Here is a 15,297-nt window from a genome sequence, read left to right as displayed (position 1 = left end):
CTAGCTAGTTAATTTTTTAACCTTTATAATGGGAGTTTCCAAATATACCAAAGGTAGAGAAACAGTGTAAATAATCCCCCTTCGGCCTCAATCCTCATTAAAGCCGTTTCTTCTCTGAGCCTAGACCCACCACAGGCTAATAGGCTGGCTACTCTGGGGTTGGACTGACTCTTGTGTGTCTGAAAAGCACCACTTCAGAGTGTGCCTTACTCCAGCAACCAGGGTGAGCAGCCCTGCTCCTGTCTCTCTTCTCCTTCCACTTTCAGAGGTGTTAATGATCTCCCTCTCCTCGAGTGAGCAAGCCCCACTTTCCTGGTCAGTGTCAGAGGCCCTCCTCCCCACCCCAGTCTGCCATAGGGATCCCCCTGCAGCCCAGAGAGAGGGCCAGGACACGCGCCAGGCCTACCTTCCTCATGGCCGTCAGCTCGTTTTCCTGGAGACTGGGACTCTGGCTTTGTTGGCTTCCGGTGCTTGTGCTTTACCCTGACTCCATTGTGCTCTTTTCCTGAATCTGGAGCCCCCCTGGGGCTTTTCTTGGTGGGTTCCTGGGGGTCACTAGGTGGCTTCCGGCACTGCGGAGAGGTAGATAGTGTCAGGTCCAAGGTCAGCTTCCCATCTTAAGAATGTTCTCTTAATGTTGAGCCCTGTGCCCTGATTCTGAAACACGGACATGAGCTGCCCAGGAATGGGCTGGGGGAAGGGGCAGCCCTCTGCCTTCTACAGTGGGCTACAGAGGCTTTTTGGACCCAATCCAGTGCCCTAGCTAATCCCCATAGACATCCATATCCCACCATTTTAAACAGGTCCACAGAGTCCGCATTCACAAGCGAAGTAAACGCCCAAAGTAATTTGAAAAGGTGCAAAGTCAGGCCCCATACTCTGTCCGAACAGCAACAGAGAGACCGACAGAAAACAAAAATGCCTCTTCTGCAAGTTGGGTGACTACATTGTTCAAATAACTTCACTGTGAATAGTATCGACACCAACAACTGAAAATAATTCTTGCGTGGGCCAATTCAAGAAAAATTATCTATTTTCATGTATAAATTAATACTAGAAAAAAGATTCCACTAAGGCAAGAAGAAAAGTCTGCCACGGGAGCCATTCTAATCTCCCCGTACTTAGGAAAGACAATGAAAAGCCTCAGGCATTTTCAACAATGCCCCCTTACACTTTGTGGCCCTTTCACCTTTTCCAAACACTCTCTCTACCATTCGATCTGTTATTCTTAACAACTCTGCAAGGAAAAGCTAATAATCACCCTTAGTGAAGAGATGAGGAAACTGAGCCTCCAGGGTAAGAGGTTAAATCATTTGTCCAGGGCAACACAGCCCAAGGTGTCCACTTGCCTCAGGGGCCACCAGGAACCAGGCCAGCCTGCAAGTTAACTGGTGTGTGCCTGTGGTGAGAAAATGGCCAAGCTGGGACCAAGACCCAGGGCTCCTAGCACCCAGGGCAGGCCCCTTCACCTCCATTCTCATTCCTCTCTTCTTCCTTCTGTGCTTGTGTCTCCACTGACTATGCTTGGCTCCACGCATACCTACTGCCTGGTGCCTAAGACAGTCACCATGGTCATGTTTATGCACTGTTAGGATACTCTGAGCCTAGCAGTCACATATTCTCACAAGCTCTGAGATCTCTCCACGCCATCCAGCAAGAAATAGGGCAGAATTGCAGTGTCCAGGGAGTGTGGAATAAGCAAACCATTTTAACAATGACACAAGGAAGAAAGGCAGAGTGGTTTTCCCCTTAAGCAGACCTGCACACCACCTTCTAGAAGATTATCACGATCCAGCTCCAGCTAAGGGGATGGCAGATATCTTACTGATGGAGCATCTTCTAGCAGTGGTTGGCAGGGGGACTCCACAAAGTCACCAATCCCCGTCAAAGTCCAGGGAATCCTGCTATCCCATCAACTCCTCCTGCTTCTTACCTAGTGGAGGGCTGAGCTGGAAATTCAAGTTCAGTTTCTCCCTTCACTTGCTGCAAGTTCCTACAAACCAACGTGTTAGGAGAAAGAAAGACATAGGGAGGAAAGAAGATGGGCACCAGCTGCTTCAAGTGTGCCCTTCAGGTATAGTCAGAAAACAACTCCTTCAGGTCATGGGGGATAAAGTTCAATGCACATCAATTTGAACATGTCCTATTTATTTCTGTATATCATTTTTAGCTGGCTCTTTCAAGTACAGATCATTAACCTTTACTTCCTAAGATAAGACAAAAACAAGCAGAACAGAACATCTAGACGGGATTCCTGTCTGCATGTTCTGCAAGGGCACACTTCAACTTAGGCAATAAGTTGGGATGGTGAGGAGACCATGTAAAATGAATGTTCTGGTCAACAGAGTGTTGAAAGGTTTTCTAAAGAATTTTCCAAATGATAAGGAGACCACCAGCACCAGACTGAAGGAGAATTTTCTTTGCCGATGATTCAGAGGTCCTTCAGGAGTCTCCAGGCCTTGGGGGAGGTGGTGTAGGAAACAGGAGACTGTGTTGTTTCTTTTTAAAAAATAACTTTCTTTTTTTTAGGTCACATTGGTTTATAACATTGTATAAGTTTCACACACTTAACATTATATTCCTACTTCTGTATATACTCCAGAGACTATTCTGATTCTTGGCCATACCCTGAAAGGGGCTGTTTTGAACTGACCCCTGATTTTAGTTTTGCTAATCAATGGTTTCTTCCTCAGGAAGATGGAAAGTAAGAAAAGAAAGAGCCAAGATATTTGCTTTCCAGAAAAATGGACATTTACTAAATCATTACAGGCAGTTGCCAAGGGCTGCTTCGAGGCTCCTGACCCTGTAACTTTATTCTCTGCTCTCTGCATCTGTCAGTGCACCCTGTGAACTCTTCATTTTATATAGGAAGGGGTGGTGCCTGTCTGCCAGTGAGTCACCTGTGAGACATAAGCTCCAGGAGGGCGGGGACCACATCTATCCTATTTGTAATATTAACAATATCAATAGCAGCCACCAACACTTCCTGAGCACTTAACTATCTGCCAGGTACTGTTCTAAGCATCTACACATATCACTTCATTTAATAATTTTTTAACAACAGCTTTGTTGACATAATTTATTGAGATATATCATATATTAGTAATGTTTGTAATTCAACTGTTTTTAGTACAGTCACAAACATGTGTAAGGATCATCACTATCTAGTTCCAAAAGTTCTTTCCTCACCCCAAATGGAAACCCTGGACTCATTAAGCCATCTCCAGTTCCTTGTTCTCTCCAGCCTTAGGCAACCACTCATCTATGTCCTGTCTCTATCAGTTAGCCCATTCCGGCCAGTATACATCATCACTGGGTGAGAAAAACCCACCCAAACTCTATCCCCAGTGTTCTTAACCTGGAGTCCATGGGTGGGCTTTGGGGCATGGGTTGGGTCTTTGAGCCCCTTGAAATTATCGGCAAAATTATGAGGTCATGTTTCTGAGGACAGGGTCTGCAGCTCTCATTAGCTTCTCAAAGTGTTCTATGGTCCAACAACAACAACAACAACCAACTAAGAACTTCTGCACAGACAAATTCACAGTGCTCTAGCTAGAAATCTATTCAACATTCAATTTGAAGGCTTGTTAACATAACCTCAAATTGCTCCGTATCTTGAATAAGCCCTATCCTCAACTGCTTCTAGAATCTCCTTGATCACTAGTGGCCTTCAGATACTTTTTGGAGGAACACCGGATTCAGGTCAAGTCCTCTTAGCCCCGCTTTCTGCCTAGAACCCTGCCATCCTCCTTAACCTATTAAGAACCCAGATCCAGATGCTCTGGACATCAAATCTCTAACGGGCTGAAACCCAAAGCTACCACCCCAAGCATTAGGGGGATAGGAAACTGGTGGATGAGCCCAGAAGCTGAACTGGCTCTGGCCCCTCAAAACTCCAAGCTAATCCTAAGCAGGTTTACCCAGTGGTGCAGGGAGCAACCCTGTCAAGGGCTCCTTCCCTCCCTGGGTCCCAAATTCTCAAGGCCATCAGTTATCTTAGAAAAGGAAAAGGAAGAATGGCTATGCAGCAAAGGGCCTGTTATTAATTTCCCTCCCTGTATCGTATCATACTCTTCCGCTTTCCATCCTCATCTGGGACAATGGTTTCCTCAGCTGCAGGGATCATTTCCCACAGCCTATAAAATGCAAACTCCACCCCCACCACACTAAAACATTCTATATGGAGAATGTACCTTGGTTAAGTGTCATGATTCACTTTGCACAAGCCTTGCAATCACTTTGCTTCACAGATCTACTCAAGAACACTGCATGAGGTTGACATCTGCAGGACAAAGCAGACCACTGGTATCTCGGCCCTGCCCTCAAACTCAGCCCAGCACTCACCTTGGGTCCGTGGGAACTTCGGACCAGGACCTTGGCTTGTGGCTGCTGTTCCTCACCATCCTTCTCTTTGCCACATTTCATTTTCTTGGGTGGCGGAGATTCGGACGCACCATCACTCACCACAGAGTCTGGTTGCCACTTGTTCTTACAAGCAAAGACACCTATACTCTCCTGTTTCACTCGAGCCTGCCCTGCCTTACTCCGCACTTCCACTTGGCCCCTCGGGGTAGCTGCTGGGAGGCCATCGGCCCGGAAGCAGGTGGCTAAGTTGAAGACCACGTCACCATCCACCTTCTCCATCTTCACCCGGCCCAGGTCCACCTGGCTTCCGAGCTGTGGAAGCTCTGTGCTAGCGGCCCTGGCACTGCTGGGAACCACGTCCAGGATGAGCTCCTTGGGGCGGCTGTCATGAGGTAGCAAAGGCAGCTCGGGCATCTTGTGCAGGTTCTGGGGGGTGGCCAGGACCAGCTCGTGGGACATGTAGGTGGCCAGCACTTGGTTCTTAGGTTTTGTCTCTCCGGCCAGCTTCAGGCCACAAGCCCCCTGGGGGCCTTCCAGCTTAGGAGTGCTGTCGGGGCAGAGGTGGCTCTCTGGTTCCCCAGGCCCCTGAGTCACTCGCAGGTCCCCACTACTAGGCTGCACAGACAGCGCCAGGGTCCCTGTCTGAGGGCTGAGAGTCAGGAGGACAGGGTTCACTTGTTCCTCGTAAGGCTTGGCAGCAATGCGGCAGGTTTTGTTCTTTGTGCCCGTATCCTGCTCGGGAGCAAAGGGGCCCCCGGGCCGTGGCGGCTGCCCCTCAGGAAGCCCATGCATGGCCTCACTGGGGCCAAGGGATGGCACACCAGAAAACTCAGAAACGACGCTGGTGGGCCTGATGGGCACCCCCTGGCTGGGGGTCAGCTGCCCAGCACTGGAGATGCCAATGGAAAGCAGAGACGCCTGGTGGTACGGTGACCAGCCAACAGGCAGGACCTGGGTGCTGGTGGGTTTCCCGTTGACTGAACACCGTGGGTAAATGTTTGCCGGCCCTGTGGGCTTCCAGAGTGAGAGCTCCTTGCTTTGGCACCCTGGCAGCCCAGGGGCGATGCGGGCAGGGGTGTAACGTTTGACTGTGCTTGGCGGTCCCTCAGTCCCAGCCTGGCTGCTCTTCTTGCCACAGGGGGCACCAGTGCCCTTGGGCTCACCCTGATCAATGATGGAGATGGGTTCCTGCTTGGGGAGATGGCGGGGATCTCGGGTGAGGCCCAGGTTGGGGTCTTTGTTCAGCAGGAGGGAGGCGGGCACCGGGTTGGCCACACCCACATAGGTGCCCGGAATGGTGCTGATGAGTGCAGTGGAGTTCTTCACCCAGGTACTGGGGTCCCCGTTCCTCACAATCTCAGGGAAGATGACAAAGGGTGAGGAAGTGGAGCCCAGGCATGAGGTGACACTGCTGCCAGCAGCTTGGGTCGTGCGCTGGGACCTAGACAGGACGGTGGAGAGCAGGGCCTTGCTGCTGGTGTGCACAGGGGTCAACACGGGCATGGGCGGCGTCTTGCGCTGGTTCGGCAATGGGAGCTTCTGTCGGTTGGACTTGGAGGAGAGGTCGAGGGGCATCTCGCTGCACTCAGGTGGAGAGGCCATCTCTCGCTCCAGCTGTGGAGGTGACTTGAGGGGAGAGAAGGTGACGGAAGTCCCTTCTGTTTGCTGCTCCACGCTGCCTGGCATCTTGGTGGGATGCGGTGGGGCTGAGCTCCCGCTGGGGGCTGGCAGCAGAGGCTGCGGTGGTGGAAGCACCTTGGCAGAAGCAGTAGACAGGGATGTGTCTGCCAAAGGCCCGGGGACCCCATCGGGCGCAGGCTGGGTGCTGGTGCTGCCTGATGGGGAAGCGCAGGGGAGCCTGTTCACCTCCAGAGACACCAGCTTGGACTCTGATGTCAGGGGCCGGGCCACAGAGAATGCATACGGGTAAGACCGCAGCTCTGGGGAGGCCAGCACCCCAGGAAGACACCTGTCCTGCAGGTAGGATGGCAGGACGGGGAGCGTGAGCGTGGAGGAGACTCCCAGGGTGGTTGGCAGTGTAGCCACGCTGAGTGGCTGCCCACAGCTTGGAGGCGGGATGTATACCAGCGGCTGGCTTGGGGTCAGCACTGTCCCCGGCTGAAAGGACAGGGGGACTTTTTGCATAGCTGGTGCCTGAGCTGCAGGGAAACATACTCGACTCAAACTGAAGGAGGCTGGGATGGGGGCCGAGGTGGGAATGGCAGTAGGTGTGGCAGGCGGCATGGGCGTGGGGGCTGGAGTGAAGATCGGGGCAGGGGTGGGTGCGGGCACTGGCGTGGGAGCAAAGGCAGGGATGAGGGTGGGGGTAGAAGGTGGGCCGGAGGACGGGGTAGGTGTGGGCATCGGCACCGCTGGAGGGGCAGGAGCTGCCGGAGGGGTGGACGCTGGCATGGGGGCCAGAACTGGAGTGGGGACAGGTGCAAGGACCAGGGTTGGAGCCGAAGGGGGCACAGGAGCTTGGATCAGAGCCAAGGGAGGAGCCGAAACTGGGACTGAGAGGGGGGTTGGGGCTGGAGCCGACATGGGGACGGGGCCCGACGGGGGGGCAGAAGCGGGCACAGGCACCAGGACCGAGGCTGAGACCGAAAGGGGGTTCGAGTCAGAAATAAGCGTGGGCACTGAGGGTGGTGCTGGGGCCAGAGCCGGGACTGGCGCTAAGGGAGGGGAAGGAGCTGGGACCGAAGCGGCAACCTGGACGGGAACGAGCCCGGAGTGGGGGACCGGGGCGGGGACCGAGAGGGGCACCTGGAATGGGTCTGGAACAGACGGGGGGACGGAGGCCGAGCTGGGCGCCGGCGGGCAGATGGGGGCTGGCAATGGACTGAAGTTAGTGGTCACCAGAGGCAGGGTGCCCTCCACGGGGACGCCAGTTCCCAGAGTTGCCAGAATGAAAGTATTCTTCTCCCCGACGCCATGCCGCGAGTCCAGAGCCTTGGCCCCAGCTGGCGAGCAGTCCACCTGTTTGCTCATTTGGCTGCTAAGGGGAGTCCAGGAGCAGTCAGCAGTGTCGTTGCCAGCCTCGGGGCCGTCAGGAGCAGAAAGCTTGAGCCCGTCTCCTGGGCTGCTCAGGGACACCAAGGGGCCCCCTGTCTCAGCCACACTCCCAGTATAGTCCATCTGGGGCTGGGCGTCATCAGGCCTGTCTTCTGACTTGGGCCCGAGTTTTTCTGTTGCACTGCCATCTGGGTCTGCCCCCCGGGCATTACTGCCACTTCCAACTGTCGTGAGCTCCACCTGCAATGACAGAGTAGAAAACCTGTCTTAACTAGCTCTCTGTAGGTCGTGAAAGGCTCCTGAGGCCTGGAAGGGGCGACTGCTGGTCCTCTTTGCAACTTGGCAGAAGCAAAGTGCAGCAGGCTGATTTTTGTCTCACATGCACCAACTCCTGGGAAGCACCCCGGTTCTGCCTGGCCCCGTTCAGGGAAGGCAGGCTGGCCACCATGCCTGGGTGGTTCAGCTCCACCCTTCAGCAGGTGGCATGTGGCTCTGCATGGCCCCTTACCTTGGAAAAACTGCTGACACAAAACTCCTGAGATCCAAAGCGCTGGCAGTCACCTGTCGTGGACTCCTCATCAGAAAGAGGTGCTCTTCTAGCATGGGAGACACAAGCAGAAAAACGACATGAGGCCAAGCCTTCAGGCCACCACCATCTGCCCCAGAATACCCCCTGCCTGCCTGGGTTCACAGAAATCCTTCTTGTCTCACTTCCCTTATTGGCTTGAGGGAGACCACAATAAACTTGGGGGAGGGGGTCCAGGCTGCAAACCAGAGCCTCCATGCCCAACTTTTCAAGTTCCTACAAAGGAAAAGTCCCGATCTGACCAGACTCCCCTCTCTGGGCTGTGTCCAGTTTTCTAGGGCTCTCACCAGCGGTTTGGAGGACCCCAGCACCTCCGCCTTGTTCCTAGAGCTTATCCATCAAGGTGACCATGCAGAAAGTACTGAGCAGTGCCAAGAGGGGAGAGATGTAACTCACAGGAAATCTCAAAAGGCACGCAAACCGCTTTTCTCATAAATGTAGTCTTATTTAAGTCTGTAAGGAAAGCTGGCTGCAGGCTTCATAAGGGTAACCCTTTCCTAAAACAAATAACCACCTCCATTGTGTTTCAGGTTCTAAATCCAACTCTCACCTGTCCACCTGACAGGCTTGCCTACAGCAGATGCACGTTTATTAGCACACATAATGACACTGATTTGAGGCAGGTCACTGGGTGTCAAGGGGCATCTCAAGGGCATGACTTCTTTCCCTCTAGGATACCGGTGAGCTCAGGCCAGCACCCTCCTTCCTACCTTTCTGCTCTTCCTTGCATCCCATTCCCCACCAGCTTCCCCCTCTCCCCTTGGCCTCCCAGCATCCCAAAGGGAAGGAAGCCTTCAAGACAACAGACCCTAAATTCAAGCTGGTATATTGCAGGGGGAAATGCTCAAGGCCAAAGCAAAGGAGGTTCCCAAAGGCCAGGTTCCCAAAGGAGATAAACTCCACTGTACTCTCACCTTCTAAAAAGTCTTCTGTAAAATTTGGGTTAAGAATCTTAGAAAATGGGATTTGTTATTATTCGGTTGCTCAGACATGTCTGACTCTGCAACCCCATGGACTGCAGCATGCCAGGCTTCCCTGTCCTTCACCATCTCCTGGAGTTTGCTCAAAGTCATGCCCATTGAGTCAGTGATGCCATCCAACCATTTCATAGAAAATCGTGTATCCTGACCCCCTCCCTGAAAAAAGGTCAGCCTGGGAGGGTGACGTTGGAGAGAGGATAAAGCCCACAGGAAACTTGGTGTCTGAAGTACAGAATGTGCCTCTGTTGCCCTAGGGAAGACACTGGTGGGGCAGGGGTGGGTGGAGTGGGTGAGTGGAAGGCTGAGGTGCAACAACAGAGCTCTAGCACAAGCACTACGATACGGTTCCCAGGGCGCAAACACAGGAATGCTCTGTGCATCTCCGGGGAGCCAGACTGCCTTGGGGTTTGCCATCCTCCTATTTCAGAGCCTCTTCCTGAGCTCTGCCACAGCCAGGGAAGAAGCCAGCGCCTGCCTCACCAGCCACCCTGACCAAAGGGCAGTCAGGGTGTCCCCAACCCAAGCCCCATAAGAACTAACTCCTTCCCTTGCACTGGAACAGGGAACCACTGACACACCCCCAAACTGTACCTGGGGCAAGAGGAGCAAAAAAGGCAAGGGGGTCGCCACAGGCCTCTCCTCATCTTTTCAGGGCTGCAGAAGGGACTAACTGAGGGGAAAGGCTTGTTCCCTTTAAAAGGCAGCCAGGCTGGCAGAAGTGGGAGGGTTTCACTGCTGGCAATGGACTGCTGGTGACAAATAGCAGGGATCAAAAGGAGAGACAGGGCTGGAGACACAGTTGGGGGTCTCGAGGAAGGCGAGGAAGGGGGAGCCTGAGGGAAAGGGAAAACATGCTTGGACATCAACCCCTGAGAGCCCAGGAAAGCAAGCCCAATCCCCAGCTTCAGGCCAGGGGTGAAGCAGGGTTCCAGGGCTGGTTCTGCGGGGACAATGGTGGTAAGGGAAAAGGAGCGGCAGGGACCCACGCTTGGACAACCCCTCATAAGGTATCGCAGAGAGGACACACTGTTTCCATATCCCCCCTGCTGATGATACAGAGGGGAGCTAAGCTGCATACTCGGTCCTGCTTGCTCGGCTTTCACCCTATATAAAGTCACCCTGAAAGTAGAAACTCTGCCTTCAAAGATAGCCACCAGAGAAGTGTGGAGCCACTGGCCCAGAGACTCTCGAGGTGGCCGCAGCAACAGCGATCCTGCCGACCAACAAGGCTCTGGGAAAATGTCCTGAGGCCACGTTTCAAGCCTTCTGAGGAGAGGAGTGTGTAAAGCCAAGCAAATGTTAAACTGCTCCATTGACAGAAGAATGTGAGACATGGGAGGGGGTGCAGGGGAAGAGCCAGGTCAACCGAGCAAGATTAGGAGGGTGCAGGTAGCGGGGAGAAGAGAACAGGAGTCAAAGCAGGCTTCAATCAGGACTGAAAATTGATCCCACTGTTTCTTCCCAACAGAGATGACCCTAGGCTGTTATGCTCAAGGCTTTGTTGAACTTAAACCAGAACCTGTCATAACCTTTCAGGGCTGTCTGCCTAATTATTAAGGGCTAGCACCAGTGTCAAACCAGACCTTTTTCAGTTCCTGTTGGGCCTTAACTACATGGCACATATCTTGCTCCTTGGATCCCAGCTCCTGCAGACTTTCCCCGCCTCAAATCCCATCACACCCCAAGACTGCCTTTATTCCAAAGTTCCCCACAAACACACGGTGTGACAAACAGCCCTCACCTGAAACTCCTACTCATCCTTCAAGCCCTGGCTCAAATGTCACTGCCTCTGGGAAGCCTTCCCTTCTTTCCCCAGGAAGTTTTTGATTCTTGCCTCTAGACTCCCACTGTACACGCCACTCGACAGCACTTAGCACCAATGTCCCATGACAAATGGTTTGCTCTGACTGAGTTTAAAAAATGTTTGGTGAATGAAGTCATGAATGGGTACAAGAAAGGAAGCAAGCAAGCAAGCAAACAGAGGGATTTAGCTGGAGGCTGGTCTAGAGTTGGCCAGCAAAAAGCCCTGTCCCCTGTTTCTACAGTCCCCAACTATATCTGAGGAGCTGGGTGGGCTTCTCAAACCTAACTTTAAGAATTAACCCCCAGATGTAGCTTTATATTCCAAATAGCTAAATTCTACAGGTGGTAAAGGGCTGATGAGGAAGATGGTTTTAAATAAGGTGAGATCACCTTTTGGAAATTAGCTGTAGCATGGCCTAGGCTGGAGCAGGAAGGCAACAATAATGGGTAGACAAGGTCAAAAGTTACAACACTTAAAAGGTCATCTTAACCACGTGGAATATTTGGTACTTGAACATCCCAAGAAAGGTCCATAAGAAGTGAAAATCAAGTTTGGTTCCAACTCATGGTCCTTTTTCAGTGGGGATTTAGAATAGACAGTAAACCCAAGTAACTTGTCCATTGATTTTTTTGAAGGCTCTAGTCTAGATCTCTACATCAAAGTCTCATCTGCTTATAACTAGTTGCCAATGAACACTCACACAAATCAATACCACCACTCTGCCTTCCCCACATCATCTCTTAGTTATTATCTAAGGACACACCTCATATGCAAAGGAAAATATCTTTCTTGCACAGATCCTAGAAGAATTTTGTCTTATTTTCCTTGAACTTGACTTTTATATTCTAAAATTAAATTCCTTTTAAGTCCATCTCTAACTCATTCTTCTGTGTAGAGAGCATTAAACCATCAAACACTAATGGCTTCAAAAAAAATAAAAAGGTCTATTCTAACCTGAACCTCAGACAAGTACACACTTCTCCAGTTAAGAGCAGAAGAAGGAAGATAGCCATCCCTTTTCCTTTCAAAATTACCCATACCCCCTCCATGCACACACCTCCAAGATTTCCCCAAGGAAATGCCAGATCTTGAATCCAATGAAAATTCATATTGTTCTGTGTTCTAGGTGATTGATTTGACATATTTGGATTTCAGCAGTCAATATATTGACTAGCATGGGGGAGCCATACCTTCTCTAAAAATGGGAGAGACATTGCAACCAACACACACAGCTCTTTTGCCAAGAGTTAGGAAAAGTCAAATGTAGAATCTGAAGCCCATTTTGAGTGTTCTTCATATGGGGTATGATCAGAAATGGCACAGCTTGGTCAACCCAGTATTTGGTGAACAGAAAACTGAAAATGCACACAGATCCAGCAGGCATCACCAACTTTCAGTTTCCTACGAAAACTACGTCAAGCAGTCTGATCGTCCTTTGATATTTTATAAGTATCTCACTGCAAATCATCACTAGCCAGAAAGTGCTGATCGCCAGAATACCCACTAACCATTTCCAGTATAAAGCTGAATAATAAAACTATCTTTCTTCCAGGCTTAGATCAAGGACCAAAAATATCTTACATGTATCCTTGAGCACAGAACATAGATGCAGCAAACAAAAACTGCAATTGCCTGAGCGTCCCTGTATTCCACAGTCTGACAGTTCTTAATGAGTAGACAAATACTAGTTGGCACAAGGTCATCTCTTGGCTTCCTCACTTCCACCTGAATAGGGACGGCATGGCAGAACAGGCCACTCTCACCGCCCAGCCCCAGCCCACCTCAGGAAAATCAGAAACAACCAACAGTCTCCTTCCCAGGGTTCTTCCTCTGGCCCTCTCACAGCTACCCTGCTGGGGAGCAGGGACAGCTCACTGGAAGCTGGCCACAGCCACCTTCCCAGCCTCCTCACCTCTCCTCGTTGATGCCACACATGCGAATCCGGTCAGAACTGGTCCAGTTGTGCACGCCGCTGTAGAGCGGTGCTGTAGAGATCATGACAGCCACTCACCACCAGCTAGGACCTGCTGTGGCCACTCCCCCTGGGGAAAAAGAACTCCCAAAAATCAAAACTTGTAACACAGACGGTGCTTTAACCACCTTTTAGGCGGAAACACTGAAACAAATAAAGGTAATTAGAGTGCCAAAACATTAAAGCCATCTCTCTCGCAAGCCTGACTGCTGTGGGAAATTAAGGTCCAAATGGGGACGAGGGAGCACCAGCTTTCCAGGAATCCATAGGTTTCAGGATGGAGATGAGGATGCTGTTAATCACCTAGAGTGATTTTTAAATGATCTGAAAGACAGATATGCATGAGTATTTGAGGAAATTCAATCTATTTCAGACAAGTGAGATGACAGTATATTTTTCTACACACATTTAGCCTAACCAACTACAATTAGAGGGTCATTCCCATATATGAATAGTGCATTGAAAGACTACTGGGGAATCTTTTTCTCGTCAGCTCTCTAATACATGAGTACTGAAGTATTTGAGTGACATTGCCAATTTAAGCTCTCCAGAGGAAGCACATGCTTGCTTTATAAGCCCTTCCAAACTATTCTAATTTCAAGTTAGGAATCATATAGATATAATGCATATACCTAAGCTGGTTTAAAGCGCCCTTCAAATCAGATAACATACTCCTTGTGCTCTGACCACAAACAAGCAGACGGAAGACAATGCTCCATTAAGACTTGCACATGTCTGTCCTTGTCTCTCCTATCAGTCTGTCATCCCTATGACCTACCACCCCCTTCACCAGCCGGTGTTGGGCTCTCACTACTGACGACCAATGCAAAGCCAATTCACCTTCCAGAGAAATCGAGGCATCAAGAGAAAGATGTTTATCCAATGAGCTTGTCTTGAGATCCTCAAATTCGAGTTAACTTATTAGCTAAAAGCCTTATTCATCAAAGCTCAACTGAACAAAACCCTATGGTGATCAGAATTTTATGCTGTTCTCCACTGTGCAAAGAAGTAAATCATAGTAAAATACAGCTACCTTGGGGATTTGTTTCATTTATCCTTTATATGGGCTTCCCTAGTGGCTCAAATGGTAAAGAACCTGCCTGCAATGCAGGAGATCCAGTTTTGAACCCTGGGTCAGGAAGATAGCCCACAGAAAGGAATGGCTACCCACTCCAGTATTCTTGCCTGGACAATTCCATGGACAGAGGAGCCTGGTAGGCTACAGTCCATGGGATCGCAGAGTCAGACATGAGTGAGCAACTAACACAGAAATAACACATCCTTTATACAACTTTTGGAGATTGTCCATATTCAACACAATATCACTTATTTATTCAAAAATTATTTTTCAAGCACCTACTATGTGCCGCCACTGTCCAAGGTACCAAGGATGCAACAATTAAGAAAAAAGACAAGAAATCCCCGTGTTCATGGAGTTTATATTCTAGTGGGACGAGATAGCCAATAAACATGTTAAATGACTGTGTTACAGGATGTTAGAAGGTGATATAACAGGCTAAGGGGCAAGGCAATAGTGGGGGGCAAGGAGCAGAATGGGCTACAATTTATAAGTGGGTGATCAGAGTAGGCCTTGCTGAGGAGACATTTAAACATCCTGAAGGAAGCAAAGATGCGAGCCATGTGAACATTTGGGGAAGTGCATTCTACAGAGGAAACCACCTTGCACAGGTCCTTAAGGCAGGGGGTGCCTGCTAAGATCAGAAAAGAGCCCAGAGGCTGCAGAGCTGACGCAGAGGGAGCAGACAAGGGAAAGAGTCAGTGAGAGGAGAGCAGGGCCGCATCCTCTCCTTGGACTTCCCCCTCCTCCTACCCCTGTTGCATAGGATAGCATAGGACACTCCTGCTTCGCCTCTTCCTTTATACTTGCCCCTTACCTGGCTTTACAGACCCTGCACCTGTGGGCTTCTCTCCTGCCACCCCAGAAACCTGGCCCTCATCTTACTAAGTCTCTCCTCACCTCTGCCATATTCTTCCATCCCTTCCCCTTCCCTCCCTCTCTTCCTACCCGCCTCCTCTCTCTCCCTTCCCCCTCCTCTCTCAATCCCACTCTCCCATTTCTCTCTATTCCTCCTCATCATTCCCCTTTCCCCACTATTCTCCCCACTGTCTCTCTCTCTTCCCCTCTCCTCCGCTTCTCTTCTCCTTCTCTCTCCTTCAGTGTTCTTCCCTTCCCCCGCATCTCCTGCCCCAGTCCTTTCCCTCCTTTATCTCCCCTTCTTTATTTCCCCTTTCTCCCTCCCCATTGCCTCTCCTCCCCTCTATTCTTAGACCTCCAGCCTCAGCCTTTAGTCTCCCTCTCTGTCCTCCTGTCTTCCCTGCCTCTCCAGCTCAAGTCTGGCTCTCACTGGCTCTCCCCAACCCCCCCCACCCTGCCTCCTTGTGTGTATGTGTGTGTGTGCACGCGTGCGTGTGTGCACGCGCGTGCACATGCACCCCACCAATCCTTCTCTCTTAGCTCAAGACCTCCCAGTTTCCGTTCACCCCTTGGGCACTGATGACTCCCAAATCTGTATCTCTAGCCCTGACCTCTCTCCTTAGACCCAGACCAGAATTT

At 50.9% G+C, this 15,297-nt stretch overlaps 1 protein-coding gene across 3 annotated transcripts in view; it reads right to left on the bottom strand.

Annotated features, from left to right (window-relative positions):
• Positions 1-15,297, bottom strand: part of BCORL1 (BCL6 corepressor like 1) — a 60,559-nt gene that overhangs the window by 28,694 nt on the left and 16,568 nt on the right. For all 3 annotated transcript variants that reach the window (XM_005227504.5, XM_005227505.5, XM_002699518.6), the window contains 4 exons: positions 12,663-12,792; positions 7,889-7,976; positions 4,345-7,620; positions 407-572 (listed from right to left, as the gene is read on the bottom strand). In XM_005227504.5, the coding sequence (XP_005227561.1) occupies positions 407-572; positions 4,345-7,620; positions 7,889-7,976; positions 12,663-12,748 (3,616 nt within the window). In that variant the 5' untranslated portion in view covers positions 12,749-12,792. The remainder of the gene's footprint in view (positions 1-406; positions 573-4,344; positions 7,621-7,888; positions 7,977-12,662; positions 12,793-15,297) is intronic.

The sequence above is a fragment of the Bos taurus genome, chromosome X (genome assembly GCF_002263795.3).
Source record: "Bos taurus isolate L1 Dominette 01449 registration number 42190680 breed Hereford chromosome X, ARS-UCD2.0, whole genome shotgun sequence".
Lineage (NCBI taxonomy): Eukaryota > Metazoa > Chordata > Mammalia > Artiodactyla > Bovidae > Bos > Bos taurus.
The sequence above is the reverse complement of the archived record's forward strand: the minus strand, read 5'-3'. Positions and strand labels throughout refer to the sequence as shown.